The following is a 17,008-nucleotide window of genomic DNA, read 5'->3' as shown; positions in this document are numbered from 1 at the left end:
CATAGCAGGTTCAACACAGGGATTTATGGATTTTCCAGTGGCTAACAAGTGTCCTGAACTCCACCAAGGAGGTCAGCTAATTTTTAATATGAAAAACATCAGAGACAGATGAGAGAAAAATGACTGGTTTATCTCTCTCTTCATTGCACATGAATAAGAACACTATAAAAAACATCCAGCATATCAACAGAGCCATACTACATCAAATGCAAAGTGATGATGGAAGCAAAATTTGCAATTATACATATTAATGATATATAAAATATCATTACTATATCAATATCATTCAAAACTAGCAAATTCTATGGGTTTTATTATTTAACAGCATAAGATAACAGGATTTATTGATGCCTATTCTTTCATAGAACATTCTCACTTTTATGGAAGTAGAGTGTGACTGGATATCTAAGGGTGGGAAAAACCCAAATCTCATTTTCTAAGATAAAATTTAATTGTGAGAGATTAAATTAGTCTATTTATTTTCCTTATAGATGACAATGTTTTAAGAACTTTAAGTGGTTCATTTTGTTGCTAGCATGCTTCATAAGTTATTTTATGAATCCCAGAACAAAAAAGAATATGGCACTAATTGTTTTATTTTCCTGAAAATGTGAGTTTTGTGCCTGATGAGTAGAAAGGGTGAGTTGGGAGGTGCTATTAAACTCTATGAATGGTTATGACAATGTGTTATGCATATAAATATCAAATTCATATATATATGTATGTACATACATATACATATATAAAAATCAAACAAAATTTTTAAAGTAGGAAGCTGGAGAAATACTGGTTCTTATTCTTGTGACACAATTGTTCTTTGGTTTTATTGTCTACATTCCCCAACTGGTACTGTTTGCTCCAACCAAATTGCTTCTCTCATTATCCACAGAATGTCTCTCCACCTTTGTATCTGGCTTCCCTCTACCTGGAAAGCCATTCCTGCTCTTCTCCATCTTTCAACACCAAGCTCAATTCCTACCTTCCTCCTCCATGAAGCCTTCCCTGGAGACCTGCCAACAGTCTTCATACTTCAGTGTACATGAAAGTGAGGAGAGAACAAGAAGTGTATTTAAAATGCTGAGCTTCTCCCTCAGAGATCCTGACTCAGATCTTGTAGCCCAAGAATCCACAACTTAACACCCCAATGAATCAGAAGGAGGTACAAGTGGCCCAAAAACCATTTAAGAGTCTTTTCAGTGACCTTGCTCCCTAACACTTCTAAACATGGATCCATTTAGACCCCATTCCATGTAGGCCTAGATTGTGACTTCAGCTGGCCTATCTTCTTTCCTTTGACTCTGCTAACACATGGAAAGCATTCAATAAAACTAAGTTGATGTTGATGGATACTCAACATGATGGTGATAGGCTTTCTAAATTATCATCAAAAGCAGGAACTTTAGATGTCACATTTGATAATTTCAGGCTTCTGAAATACCTCTTCCCACATTTCTCCTTCCTTCCTTATGATCAAGGGATAGTTTATTCACTAATGCAAATTATCATAGCAACTCTGCAGACTGTGTAGAAGAGACACAAACCATCCTGTTGGAGAAGGCTGGAGCTAGATTTAATGTAGTGGCACTCTGGTGCCTGAAAGATAACGTCCAGTTGATTTCCCCAAAGATAGAACATACCAAAAAAAATATTACATTTTCTCGAAAGGATGACTTAGATCAAACACACCCCATACTATGGTCATCAGGCTGGGATGGGATATGGGATATGGAGGCATGGAGGAGTATCTCATCTCCAGAGGATCAGGGACTGTTAGAGCTAGAGTAAATGTAGCAATCTATCCAGATCCATGCACAGCAGTCTTCTTGCTATAGGGGAAAATGTGTGTGTCTTGCTATCCCAGGCACTCTGGACTCACTCATGTCTCTGATTTTCAGAACTTGCTCCATCAATAATATACTTCATTTTTCTCAACAATTGAGCATATTTCATTCCAATGAAAAAAGGATACACAGATTCTTTTCTTCTAGACATGAGCCAGCAGCCTTCTTCCAGGTCTCATGGAGTGGGGAGAGGTAACCTGACTGCAAAGCCACTGGGAAACCAAGCTGAATAATGGGTTCTTAGAGACATCAGATGCAACTTAAATCAAGCCAATCTGTGTTTGGTTTTTTTTATGTTTTTGTTGTTGTTGTTTTTAGTTTAAGTGACCCAATAAATTCCCTTTTTCAAAAATACAAATTCACTGCTGAAATATTAGAAAACAATAGAAAAGCATGAAGATTCTTTTTGTTTCATACTTTCAATCACTTCCCTGATTTCTTTTCAGATTAATTTGATTTTTGGTCATCTGGTTTGTTTGATGGTCTGGGGGTTTTTTTGTTTGTTTTTCTACTATTTCTGCTTCTGACAGAATTGCCAATTCAGCCTGTTTAGATTTTTTTTTTAATTGTCCTATTCCTCAAATCTCTTGTTATGTTGGCCTGACTCCGGGCTTATCAGCTGCTCCACCAGACTTTGAACATAGGATAAGGCCTAATCCCTGCCTATGTCAGCCCAAAGAAGCTTGTGGATGGAAGGAGGAGGTACAGAGCTCCTGGCACTAGATCATCACTATCAATCCTCCATATCCCACAAAACAACTGCTCATGAACAGATTTTGCTACACTCTGACTTACTCCTAAGGACATCTGCACCAGAGAGGTCTGAGTCACTGCAGATGTGGTTACAGCACAGATAGCCCTAAAGCAATGGAGTGGGAAAAAGAACAGAACTAGTGAAATTGAAGTTGCCCAGTGTCACTCTGTGAGTTTTAAGCATAATTGGAATGTGGGGATGAGCATTTTTTGTATGCCTACTCTATGAACTATAGATTTAGAAGGATAAATAAAATGGGGTCAGAATTTTATCCTACATACAAGTGAACCTAACTCCCCAGAACAGGTAACCCTCAATTCCATGGGAATGCCAGAGTGAAGGCAAGGAGAGAAAGAACTCAGAATTCATAAGGTTTCTATAAAAGCCCACTAGAAATAGAGGAGTAAAAATCTCAAAGAGAAATACCATTATCTACTTTACTTGCTTCCTCCTCTTCAACTCTCATATTCTTAGGTGATAAAACTAGGCTTAGCAAACAGCTTAGAGACTGATGTCAAATTTAAGGAAGGGGTCAAAGACTATTTTCCAAATTGTGGACATAAATGTTTCCAGCTATTCTTTTTCCTGCTCATTTCTAATCAGCAATCTGGAAAGTGGGCTCTTGTTTGTTTTTTGTTGTTTTTTTTTTTTTTTTTCAAAAAACTTTACCTCTAGAATGCCTCTCTGCACCTTGGCCCAAATCCTGTTATCCTCAGTAATAACAGTTGAAAATAGTTTTCTATTATTAAGAATTATAAAAAGTATATATTGAGGAAGGCACTGTATTAAACATTCATATGGATAAATTCTCTACAATAATCCCATTAATTAAGTACTAGTATTATCTCCACTTTATAAATGAGGAACAAGGATAAAAAGGTAAGTAAGCTTGCCAAAGGTAATTTGGTTGTAAGCAATAGATCTGGGCTTCTAATTCAGGCAGGTGAACTATAAAGTCTGACCTCTGAAAGTTCATTCTACCTTTCCTGAACACTCAAAACAAAAGTGTCAGTGCCACATGTTTTATTCCTATTTATGTTTAATATAGCATTTGATCTATTTGTTCTGTTATAATTTCAGGGCTGTGATCTTTGTTTCTCAAATGAGATTACTATGGTTAATAGAAGACAGAGGCTAAGCCACTGACACTTGTTTGTCTCCCCTAGAGTGTTAGGCAAACAGTAGCTGCTGAATGTGCAACTGTTGAAACTGATTTAAATAAAATCAAAATTAAGGAAATTATCATTTGCAAATAATAAGAAAAATCCACTAACATTACAGCTTGAGTAGAAAAACTGTCCCTCTTTTAACACTCTTATCTATGAAATGCCATGTGGTTTTACATTAAGTCTTCTCACCCATGATCTCCTTTGTAAATCAAATATTATTAGAGTCCAAACAATGATTGGCATTCACATTTTACAAATTAGAATTCCAGTGCTCACAGACATGATTGACCAAGTTCATACATCTAATAATTACTTTCTAATATAAGGGTGGTGGATGACACAGAGATAGAGCTTGAAAGAGTTGGATTCAGACCCATGTATGGCCATTTATGTTCTTATTATCCTTTAAAAAGAGACTTGGGCTCTAAGTTCAGTTTCTACATCTGTAAAATAGAGACGACACCATACTTTTGATAGGATTTTTGTAAAGAACAGAGTTATTATTTGAATACTGCCTGGCAGCTAATAGGTAATCAATACACGATAGCTATTATTATTAAGGATATAGTAAGTGTCGTGAATGAGAACATAAGTTTGGTAGACTAAACAACTGAGGCTTAAATCCCAGCTCTGTCCTTTACAATCTATTTGACCTTGGGAAACTTACATAACTTCTCCAAGCTTAAATTTCTTCATTTAAAACTGAGAAAAGACTTACAAGCCCTACCATGCGAGTGTCTTACACTGGACAAGTTTTCTTGCCAAATACAATGACAAAATCTGCACTAAATATGTAAAAAATGTTTGAAGCCATTGTAGCACAATCAATGCAGGCAGAACATGAAAGTCTATGATTTTAGAGAGATTTTAGAAAAGAGCTATTTATTCTGGCTTTTTTCTCTGAAAGCATTTTCCAAATTACAGTACATAGGAATAGAGCCCAAGAGGAAAATGACAGCCTAACTGTGCCTAAGAGACAAAAGTCAACATTCAGAGCTTAGGACTTGAGGGCAAAATCCCATAGAAAATAAAACCTGAGCACTGGGCATATATTCCTCCCAAATTATTAATAACATTCTTTTTTTAAATATTTTATTTATTCATTCATGAAAAACAAAGAGAGAGGCAGAGACACAGGCAGAGAGAGATGCACACTCTCCGTGGGAACCTGATGTGGGACTCGATCCCAGGACCCCAGGTTCATGCCCTGAACCTAAGGCAGATGTTCAACCACTGAGTCACCCAGGTGTCCCTATTGATCACATTCTATGCAGAGAAAGACTCCAAGACATATGGCAGAAAAAAAAGCAATGGAAGTTTAAAAATCTAGCAACTATTTCAGCCACCACATGATGCAGTCTGCAGTTCAAGCCCAATCAAGGTGGACAGGCCTTTGTAAAGATCCTAAAGTACCAGAAGGGTCATACACTAGGAATAAGATGGTTAGGGGCAAAACAGAAAGAAGTCAATCATAAGAAAGCCTGTGACAATATCAAGCTGATTCACCTGTGCTACATCTGCATGCTAGGAGAAAACTCAACTTATCTGGAGAAAGATAACTTCATGTAGATCTTTTACAACTTTTTATCCACAATATTCATCATATAAAGAAATAATTATAAGGCATGATTAAGGAAAAAAAAACAGGACTAAATACTTAAAAATCAAAAAGAAAAGGGCCAATAGAAATAGACCCACAGATGATTCAGGTAGTAAAAGTATCATACAAAAACTTTAATTATGAATGTGTGATTAGTACATTCAAAATAATAAATATAGTATTTACCAAAGACCTGGAATCTATTTTTAAAATCAAATGAACATTTAGAACTGAAAAATATCTTTATTTATATCAAGAATTTGAAATATGGGTTCAATAGATTAGAAAAGGGAGAACTGAGGATTGGCAAGGTTTTTTACTGTGTTTAAAAATAAATAGGGACTCCTGGGTGGCTCAGCGGTTGAGTGTCTGCCCGCCGCTCAGAGAGTGACCCTGGAGTCTGGGGATCAAGTTCCCCATGGGGCTTCCTGCACGGAACCTGCTTCTCCCTCTGCCTATGTCTCTGCCTCTGTCTCTCTCTGTCTCTCATGAATAAATAAATAAAATATTAAATATATATATATATGTATATGTATATATAAAAAATTCTGGGGCACCTGCATAGCTCAATCAGTTAAGATCCAACTCTTGATTTCATCCCAGGGGTGTGAGATCAAACTCCAAGTCAAGCTCTATACTCATCGAGGAGTCTGCTTGAGATTAACTTTCTCCCTTTCCCTCTGCCCCTCCCTCCCACCACACTCTCTTCTCTAAGATAAATAAATGTGTATATATATATATATATATAATTTCTGGGTTAAAAGCAATAACTATAATAAAATAAAAATAAAAAGAATGAAATAAATGTAGCCTTAAAATATATAATAGTAGCACAAAAAGCACAAGAGGTAAATGGAGTTCAATTGTTTTAAGGTTCTTGCACATTTTGAAAGTCATAAAGGTACTAATCTAAGACAATCTATAATAAATCCAAGAAGTATAATGGAATTTCTAGGGAAACCACTGAAGGAATAGCAATTAAAAGGCTAATAGAAAAGAAAAAAAAATGCAATAATGAAAATAATCAATTAATCCAAAACAAAGGAACAAAAATAAATCAAATAGAAAATAAATAGCAATATCATATAATTAAACAGAACTATCTCAGTAATTAAATGTAAATTAACTAAATATTCCAATTAGAAGACATTGATAGACCGGATTAAAAAAGCAAAATCGTATTACATATTTTTTTTACAAAACACATACTTAAGAACACAAAAGATTTATTACAGAGGGTGCATAAAATATAACTTCAAAACACATAAAGTAATAGCTAACAAACTAAAAAAAAGAAAAATCCAATCATAGTTGGAAACTTTACCTACCTTTCTCAGTAACTGATAAAACAAGCTGATAAAAAAAAATCAGTAAGAATATAGAAGTCAACAAGACCTGTCATAATTAAAAAATGCAGAGCATTATGTCCAATAACTACAAAATATATATTATTTTCAAGTACATGTAGAACATTTACCAAATAGACTTGATAAACTATGGATAATCCTGAGACCCAGGATTATCTGCACAAGCACATCCATTCATATGGTTGCAACAGTTCCCCAGTTCCCTGAACTAAGTGTCTTCAGATCTCATCCTCTTTTGTGGCCTTTAGCTGTCTTCTCTCTCTTCAATTCCATCCACTTTCCCCATTGCTGATTCCAGCACAAACATGTTTAATGTTGAAGAACAAAGTATTTGCTTCTCCCTCACACAGATTGCCTGCTAGTTGCAAGGGGGAAAATACTAACTATATAATAGAGAATTCATGCAATACCTTGACTAAGTGATCAAAATTAATAGTACCAGTGGATGGCAGATGGATGCTGTGGCTCTAGTTATACTACTGTGGGATGATTGCAATATCACCTATGGAGTATTCTAGCCAGGAATGCATAGCCTGCTTTTATGAGGGTCTACATGAGGAAATGTCAGACTAACCCAAAATAATGAGCATTCTAGTACAGAGGGAAGCAGGGCTTTATTATTCCAAAAAGTCAACAATGTATAACCTGAACAAAGACTAAGGAATTATTTCAGATTAAAAACTAAGGAGACATGCCAACTAAATACAATAGGTGTTCAGAGATTGGACTGATACTAAAGGGCAAAAATGGTGTAAAATATGTTATTACTATATTGGCTTATGGTTATTTGTCAATTGACAAAATTGGAATATGTATTACACATAGATAAACATTATATCAATGTTAAATTTCCTCAAATTAATAATACTGCACACAATGAAGTATTTAGAGAGAAAGGTACATAGCATGTTTAACTTATTCTCAAATAGTTTGGGAAAAAATATACATCAAGAGAGACAGAAACAGAGAGTTGAAGAGAGACAGAGACACAGAGAGGTGTCTCAGAACCTCTCTGAACACAAAGAGTAATAAAGCAAATAAGGGCATATTAATAATTAATCAGATAAAGGAAGAGCAGTAAGTCTTCATACTGTATTTGCAAGTTTTCTGTAAATTCCTCAATATTTCCACATAAAATGCTTCATAAAAATGGGAGGAACTTAAGGATTCTCTACAGCTTAGCTATGTTTCTTTAAATTTATGTGAGCAGGAGAATCACCTGAAGACTTGGTAAATGCAGATTCCTAGGCCCACTTCCTACCACCAATCCCAAGGGTCTATTAATTCTAAGTAGTTCTGAGGTTGGAGGCACATTAGCCTGGTGTATCCAGCTAATGGAATGTTCATGATTTTAGAGAGTGTATAATTTGACATTAAATAACATTCATTTGCATCATAAGAAAGTTATTTTCTTTGCAAGCTCTCCCTTTATCTTTCTGTTGATATCAAGACAAGAGCTCCTATTTGGACACAGTATGTCTTTAGCACCTCTTAATGCAAGTTCATCTCTTCCACAATAAAGAGAGAGCACTTTGTAGGTTCAGAGCCTGTAGTGAGCAATGGTATTAAATTAGAATTTAATAACATTGTTATTATAAATATGATTACTTTCTATTTATAGTAACTGATAATGGTTTTCTATTAACCCTAGAGATATCAAGTTTCTACAAAAAGTAAATTAATTTGAGTGGACTAAAAAACTTTTATAATAATGTAGGTAGGACACAGAAACGACAAAATTGTAAAAATGGGATAGGGAATGGTTGAAGTTTAGAAAACACAACCCAAAAGAAAAAATTCATGCTCAAACTATCTCAAGTTTACTCTCTCACTCTATCTGCCACTACTCCACATATCTTCATATATCATACATGGTTTCCTGCTCCCTGAGAAAGCCCTGCACTCACAAATGTCTGGACCTATTCTCCTGCCCTTTCCACTTGCTAAGTCATCCTGCCCTTCTTCCCATCCTGTCCCCAAATGGTTCTGTTCTGTGAGAGAATTTCAATGTACACAGGATATAAAAGTCTGGCCCTTTAAGAAAGCTAGGGGAAAATGGAACATTTATTCTCTTAAAAGAAAAAAAAAAAAAAAAAAGAACCCTGAGTCAGTGATATAAGAATAGCCAGAAAAATAATTCTACTTCTAGGAATGTATCCTTCGGTAATAATCAGAGCAGCACACAAATGATTCTGTACATTGATGTTCCCATGTAATTTATAACAGCAAAATACTAAAATACTAAAACCATCAATGGCCAACATGAGAAGACTGGTTTGTTAATATTTCATTATATGGAAGTACCATGGTTTATTTTACCAGCGAGATACACACACTTAAAGAAATTTTTATGATATGGGAGAAATAGTCAAGGATGTAGTGAACACCTAGATTTTCCCTCCACTATCCAGTTCACCCTTTCTGTTTTGCATGGCCACAACATATTTGTGGAAATTGAACCCATCTCCAAAAAAGGGGTCAAATTTATGTAAGCCAATAGTTTTCAAAGAGTGGTCCCTGGACCAGCAATGTCATCATCACTTGGAAGCTTGTTAGAAATGCAAATTTATGAGCACTACCTTGATCTACTGAATCAGGAACACTGGAGGTAAAACCCCAGATCTGAATTTTAACCAGCCCCTAAGGGGATTCTGATGCACACTCAAATATTAGAACCACTGATCTAGGCCAGTTATGGTAAATCGATCTCCCTTTACAGTCTTAATTCAAGAATGGACACGTTGTTTAATTGGTGCCAATGAAATGTGAAGGAAAGTTTGCTGGAAACTTCTGGAAAAAAAGTTTCTACACTTATAAGGGGTTTTTTAAAAAGAAAGAACACTTATTCCCCTGGATTTTTTTGGAATATAAATGCAATGCCTGGGATTGCTAAAGCTAGTTGAAGCAGGAGATGATAGAGCTAAGAGAATCACACAAAATGAAGGCAGAGCCACTGGATTGAGATCATCCTAAATCCTTTGGATTTTCACTTATGTGGGCTACTCTATTTCCTCATTTTACTAACCAGTTTGAGTTGTTTATTTTGTTACTTGTAGCTAACTCCCATCTGATACATGGTATGATCCCGAGTTTAAAACACATATAGAAGCTCAGGGGGAAAAAGGAACTAAAAGAAAATATATTTAATATATAAATTTATTTTGTCTGGGTGGTAGGCTTATGAAAGAGGCTATTTTCCCTGTATTACTTCAGTTTTTATAAGGATTACTTTTATAATCAGAAAAAATACTTTAAAAAATAGCTGGAAGAGGTTATTCTAGACATGTAATATTTAAAAGAGAGTCAAGAGCCACTAAAACAAACAAACAAAAAAAAATAAAAATAAAAAAAATAAAAAAAAAAAGAGCCACTAAAACAGAAGAGATAATGAAGACAAGTGGTATGGGACTTGGGCAGATGGTATAAACCAAAGGAACCAAGAACACAGAGTGCTCAGAATTAGTAGCAGTGAGGTGTTAAGGAGATAATTAACGCTTATATTCTAAATAGCAGCTGAATATAAATGAGAACAGATGGGGCTCAATAGCTATTAGAAGACCTAGGGCAGTACAAAGATGGAAGTAAAGATAAACAAGAAAATATTTAGAGAAAAAATACTTATAATTAGTAATGTTATGCTCAATTTGTATTAAGGGTTCATTTCCTTTAACCTTTGCTCCAACTCAGTTACTCCAAGATTCATGGCAACAAGGTACCTATATTCTTGGTATATATATGACTTCTTAACACTTGACAGGTAATACATACTTACTATATGACGCTGAATGTATATTATCTTATTTAATCCTCTTTGAGGCAGATACTATTATCAATCCTAATGCACAGAGTAGGTTGCTGACACTCAGAGTGACTAGTACCTTATTCAAAAGCACAAAAGTAGGAAACGAAGATTTGAACTGATTCCAGAAACTATCTACCACTGTGCTATCATGGTAGTCAACAAATGTTTGTGGAATGTAGCTGTCATTCTACACATTACTTGGTTTTATGCCCTGCTGTCAAGATAAGTACTTTAAAATTTAAACTTAAGATAATATATAGAGTGTTATAACTATCTTTTTTTATATTTTTTTATTTAAGTTCGATTTGCCAACATATAGTATAACACCCAGTGCTCATCCCATCAAGTGCCCCCCTCAGTGTATCTTTTTACTCTGTTATCCATGAAGTCTATGTACCATTGGTCAAAGATAAATGCAATTATTGAATACATATTCCTGATGAAAAGCAAGTCAGAGCCTCTCAGGAGAAAAGAAAAAGCCTGAGGCTTGTAGGTCTGGACACATGGTAAGTTAGATAAATACAGTTTTCGGGTTCAGACATAGTAATCCCCAATGAGGGATCATGTATCACTTAATGGACATGCTAAGAAATGCCTAAAAGAGTGTTAAAAAATCTTAGCCTACAACTTAAGCAAGCCCTGTTTATTGATGAGTATGACTTAAAGAAGTTGAACCAGACCAAAAGAGCTGGAAAAAAGTAACTATATTATCAAAAAAGCTGCTTTAAGAAACAGAAAGAATGGGGTACAGACACATCATGAATCTCTTCTCTGTTTGGATGCAGCTGCCCCCAGGCAGCTCCTTTTCAAGAGGACAGATTTTGAATGTGCTTGGAATGAAATGAGAGAAAAACAGAAGATTCTGGTGACCCAACTATGCTCAGAAGAAAATAGTGCCTGCTGGACCCATCTCTTACTTCTAATGAGATTTGGCTGCCTCCTTTAAACACACCCTCAGTCTAGAGGACAGTGCCAGTGAGGAAAGCCTGGCCAGAGGATCCTACATATTCCCAATGTCACAACTCTCAAAAACAATATTAATGACTCACAGCACTACCAGTTCCACTGGCTCCAGCAAAGATGGTGCTTGGAACAACATCCACTATAATTGTCACTGAAAGCTACTTGTAGACAGAGATTGCTCTTGGCTGAGACAAGCAGAGAAGGAACAGGGCGGAGAAGAACTTCATTTGTAAGGAAATAAAAAGGTGGCATCAGGACCCTGGGAGCCAGCTGGCTTTTAAACAATTAAGCTCACTTGGGAAAACAAAAGTTACAGCCTCCTGTGCTTTTTACCATTACAGTTCTGGTTGGAGTATCTGGATTTCTATTTGGCACTGGATTTGGCTTTAATAAAGAGGAATGTTTGAAAACATTTTGTGCCATTTAGGAGGCTTTGTGATCAAGACGCCTTTAGCACTGTGGGGGAAATTCCTTAGAATCTCAGGGTAGAAAATATGACCTGAGAAGACATCTACTCTAGTCTTCACAATTTTAGAGATCTCCTCTAACCACATTCTTGGCAAGAATGCATGCCATATCAACCAATTCACTATTCTTCTACCTCACTCTACAAAATCCACTTCATTTTCAAATGGCCATGCTTCTTTGTTCACCTTTACCTGAATAGGAATCCTTCTTCCTTCCTGAAAATGAGAGCCATGAGTCCTCATTCTACTATCTGGGACACCCCCCCCAAAAAAAAAGTCAGACCATTTTAACAGGACAGCCCACTGAATATCAAACCAAACTCTTTTTCGGGCTCAATATCCCCAGATCCTTTAACAACATTCAGTACTGTTCTGAGATCCCCAACCATCCAATTTTCAACATTCTTCGGAAGTATGATCTAAGGAATGTTTGTCTTCAAGTGTCACTCAACTAGTGTAGAATGGAAAGGACAATATGATCCCTGGTCTGAATAACCTATTGATAGGATTCCAGCCCAAAATAAGTATTTAATCAGCAGAAAGAATTTCCTTAGAAAATACCTGTGAGGGGATCCCTGTGTGGCTCAGCGGTTAGGTGCCTGCCTTTGGCCCAGGGCGTGATCCTGGAGTCCTGGGATCGAGTCCCACATCGGGCTCCTGGCATGGAGCCTGCTTCTCCCTCCTCCTGTGTCTGTCTGTGTCTCTGCCTCTCTCTCTCTCTATGTCTATCATAAATAAATAAATACATCTTTAAAAAAAAAAAGAAAATACCTGTGAATGAGCTCTCAACTTCTGAAACATGTATTCCTTCATTTAGCAAGCATTTACTGAGTACCTAATACATGCAATATTGAACCAGGTGGTAAGTAGATAGAGGTCCTCCTACCCTTGCAAAGCTTAGAGTATAGTGTACAATGGGAAATCATAAAGGATTTAAGAAAGGGGAAAAATGGATGAAAATCATTCTATCTTTTCTCCAATCCCTTTCCCACCAAACAACTAAAGCATCTGGGATCCTCTTGGATGCCTCACTTTTGTGACCTTTAATACCCTGGTCCAAGAACTCTCATTTAGAGTGGACCAGTGGAAAGAGCATGAGCCCAGATAGCAGGACTTGATTCTAGTCTTGGGTCTGCCACTACCTTGCTTTGTGATTTTAGCTTTGTCTATTCCCTACTAACTCATCTGTTCATGAAAAGCATTGCTAAGACTTCTTCTGGCACCTTTCTATGCATTCATCCATATGGTTGCCATGTCTTTATGTGATTCCAAGTTTAAAAAAATGAAATTTCTTCCAGGAATAAGATGCCCCCTCTCTCATCCCATAGGTTGTCAAGGGTAACAATTCTTTCTGTCCTTTCGCAGTTTTAGTCCATTCAGGTTACTATAACAAAAATATTATACACAAGATACTTAAACAGCAAACATTTATTACTCATGGTTCTAGAGGCTGGGAAGTCTGAGGTCAAGATGCTGGAAGATTTGGTGTCTGGTAAGGGCCTGCTTCCTGGTTTATCTTCTATGTTCTCACATGACAGAAGAGGGACAGAAGCCCTTTGGGGTTTCTTTTAGAAAAGCACTAATCCTGTTTATGTGGGCTCCACCTCATGACCTAATCATTTCCCAATACCAACACATTGGAGATTAGGATTTCAACATATGATTTTTTCAACAATACCAACACATTGGAGATTAGGATTTCAACATATCCCTCTAATATGTTTCAGATAAAGAGAGAACCTCTTTCTTTGACCACAATTTCCAATACATCACTAAGTCCTGGTATTTCTGCCTCCATAGCTGAAATCCATCCTCTTGGCCATATCCTAAGAACTATGTGATAGCTCCTCACTGGTCCTCCCACTATCCCCTTTTCACCCTGCAATTCATTCTCCACACATACCCAGTGTTTTTTAAAACTTAAATCTAATGGGGTTTAGTTGTACCTACATACTTAGATGCAACTAAACCCCATTAGATTCCTCCAGTAAACTCACTACTGAAAAAAAAAAATCCAAATTCTTTCCCTTAGTTTGCAAGGTCTTTCAGAACTGGCCCAGCATCTCTGTCTCTCTCCATAAGCATTATTCTCTTCCTTGGTCCTGAAGCTTCTGCCTCAATGGGTTCCTTCTGTCCATCCAGAAGTCTTTGTACTTCCTGTCTCCTCTACTGAGAATATTCTTCCCCCACTCCTTTGTATGGTATACTTCCTACTTTTTTAGATATAGTCTCAAACATTACCTCCTCAAAAAGCCTTTCCTGGCCACTCCATGTACAGGAAAATCAATCAAACCCAGTCTCTCTTTCTTACACACACACACACACACACACATCACAGTTCTCATGATCATTTCTCCTTATTTCTATCAAAGCACTTGCCACCCTGCAATTATCTCATTAGTTTGTCATCTGTCCAGTCTACTAGAAAAATGTTCCATGACACGAGAAACCTGTCTGTCACCCTACTCCCAGTACTTCAAAGAATATCTGGTAAATAGTAGACATTTAACAAATGTCTGTTAGATAGTGAATAAGTAAAGGAATGAATTAATCCACCACTGTTTCTCTTATTTCTGTGTCTTTTAATACTTGGATAGAGGGCAGGGAAGGAAGGGACAAAACAGAAATAGAAGGACACTAAAGAGTAATGACCATGATGGTGAGAATTCAAAAAACAGGACAAGGAGAAGTGGTTAGCTCTCAGAGTTGTACTCAACATAAAAAAAATTCCAAGTTTCTAATAGTCCAACCCAGAAATGGGCTGTCTTGTAAGTGATTCACTCCCTCAGAGTGTGTCTGTGTGTGTGTGTGTGTACAGGAGCTGCACAGACACTGCCAGGGCTATTGCAGATGGGATTTACACATCCTAAGGGAGCCTGGGCTAGGTGGCTTTAAATGATGAGCTCCTGGCTGGAGCAGCCCCAGACCGGCAAGGATGAAAGCACTAAAACTCTAGCGAGGTGCTCCCTCCTCTAGTAAATACACAACATACGTTCAATTAGTTTCTCTGCTCCAAAAGAACTGTCTCTTAGTGCCCTCAGCAATGAGATCTTGCTAATTGAAAACATTTCCCTCTATCTGCTTGAGAGAATTGGACTAAACTAGGCTACTGAAATGTAGTACATAGGGCGAGAGACTAACTGGGACGGGGAGACACAGTAGAGCAGAAACACAGTCTGGGGCAGTGGGGACAAGGGTTGGTAGGTTGATAGGTCTCATTTCAGAGACTCTGGAACTTTCAGTCTTCAGACAATGCATTTTACGAGAAAATGAGTATATCCAGCTTAGGGGTAACATTTTTCCCCTTCTCCTTGGAATGATTCATTTCAGCACAACAGCAATTATAAAAATAGGACCTCTCCACCCACTTGTAAGGATACCAAATTGTGACCCAACCATCTTGCTTCTGAAAGAGGCAGCATTGGTATTTGAACTGTAGATGGTAACTTTGAGACCTAAGCTGGATAAGAGAAATAGCCATCAGAGTTCACAGAGGCAGCAGCAATAAGAGCAGTGACAGAAAACAGCAAGAGTAGCAGCCATCGTGTATTAACTGCCCTGGGCCAGCCTCTTTGCAATCTGGTCTTACAACACTGAGTCCTTTCATAATATTCATGACAATTCCATGAACAAGAACCATTATAAGCCCATTTTACAGATTAGGAAACTGAGGCCTTTGGATTTAAGAGCTTGCCCATGATCACACAGCTAATAAGTGATAGAGGAAGGAGGGCCCCTGGTGTGCCTCAAGAACCAATGCTCTGAGCCACAGAAATAACTGTGGGGGACCAACCAGGCACTCCCCACAGGCTATTGGAGCTACTGCTCTTCCCAAGACCTGGCTCTTCTCTGACATCAGGGTTTTTGAAAAAAAATCTAAGGTCCAGAAGATAGTCACTGGTTCTTTGATAGAAAAGAGAAATCTTTGGAAAATAATGTCTTTTGGTGACCATGGAGGATCTCTCCTCCTATCTTTTAAGTACTTCTTTCCAACTGTGATGGCTAGTTTTGTGTCAACTTAGCCAAGCCATTGTGCCAATATTTGGTCAGATATTATCCTGGCAATTTCTGAAAGGAAGTCCATGGAAGAGACCTACATTAAATCAGTAAAATTTGAATAAAGCAGATTGCTTTCCAAAATGTAGGTGGGCCTCATCCAATCAGTTGAATATCTGGCTAAAACAAAAGGCTGACCTCCCTGCCACCTCCCATCAAGAGGGAATTATCCCAGAAGACTGACTTCAGACTTCATCTGTGTTCTGTTCTGAATGTTTGTGTCTCCCCAAAATTCTTATCTTAAAACCTTTACACCCCTCCCATGTGAAGGTATTAAGAGGTACGGGCTTTGGGAGGTAATTAAGATTAGATGAGATCACGAGGGTGGAGTCTTCACAAGTGGCATTAGTGCCCTATAAGAGTCACAAAACAACTTTTTCCTCTTTCTGCTCTCCACCAGGTGAGGATATCATGAGAAGGCACCATCTGCAACCCCGAATAGAACACTCACCAGAACCCAACACTGTCAGCACTTTGACCTTGGACTTGTAGCCGCCAGAACTGTGAGAAATAAATTTCTGTTATTTTAAGCCACCCAGTTCATGACATTCTGTTACAGAAGCCCCAACACTCTAAGACAGTCTATAACATTAGCTCTTCCTGGTTCAATAGCAGACTGACCTTAGATGCAAACTGCCACCTCTTCCTGAGTCTCCAGCCCACCAGCCTCCATCATCAGAGTGTGGACTTGCCAAGGCTGCATAGTTACATGAGCCAATTCCTTAAAATAGATCTTTCTTTCTAAATATACACACACATGCTATTGGCTCTGTTTCCCTGGAGACCCCTACTATGCTAACTGAACTTTCTGATCACAGAAGAATTACCATGTTCCATCCAACAAGTCAATCACTTATCCATTCATGTCAGCCACATGTTTGATCTTATAGGACCACACTGCTCAAATTGAAACGTGCTCAGGCATTACCCAGGGAGCTTATGAAAGTATAGATTCATATGCAGCAAGTCTGGGGCAGTGCCTGAGATTC

At 37.4% G+C, this 17,008-nt stretch overlaps 1 protein-coding gene across 1 annotated transcript in view; it reads left to right on the top strand.

Annotated features, from left to right (window-relative positions):
* GRIA1 (glutamate ionotropic receptor AMPA type subunit 1) overlaps window positions 1-16,438 on the top strand; it is a 355,704-nt gene extending 339,266 nt beyond the window's left edge. Inside the window, exon 14 of the mRNA XM_038534966.1 lies at window positions 16,420-16,438. Coding sequence (XP_038390894.1) covers window positions 16,420-16,423 — 4 coding nt within the window. The 3' untranslated portion in view covers window positions 16,424-16,438. The remainder of the gene's footprint in view (window positions 1-16,419) is intronic.
* The last annotated feature ends 570 nt before the right edge of the window (window positions 16,439-17,008 follow it).

The sequence above is a fragment of the Canis lupus genome, chromosome 4 (genome assembly GCF_011100685.1).
Source record: "Canis lupus familiaris isolate Mischka breed German Shepherd chromosome 4, alternate assembly UU_Cfam_GSD_1.0, whole genome shotgun sequence".
Classification (NCBI taxonomy): Eukaryota; Metazoa; Chordata; class Mammalia; order Carnivora; family Canidae; genus Canis; species Canis lupus.
Note: the sequence above shows the minus strand (reverse complement) of the source record. Positions and strands in the feature narration are given on the sequence as shown.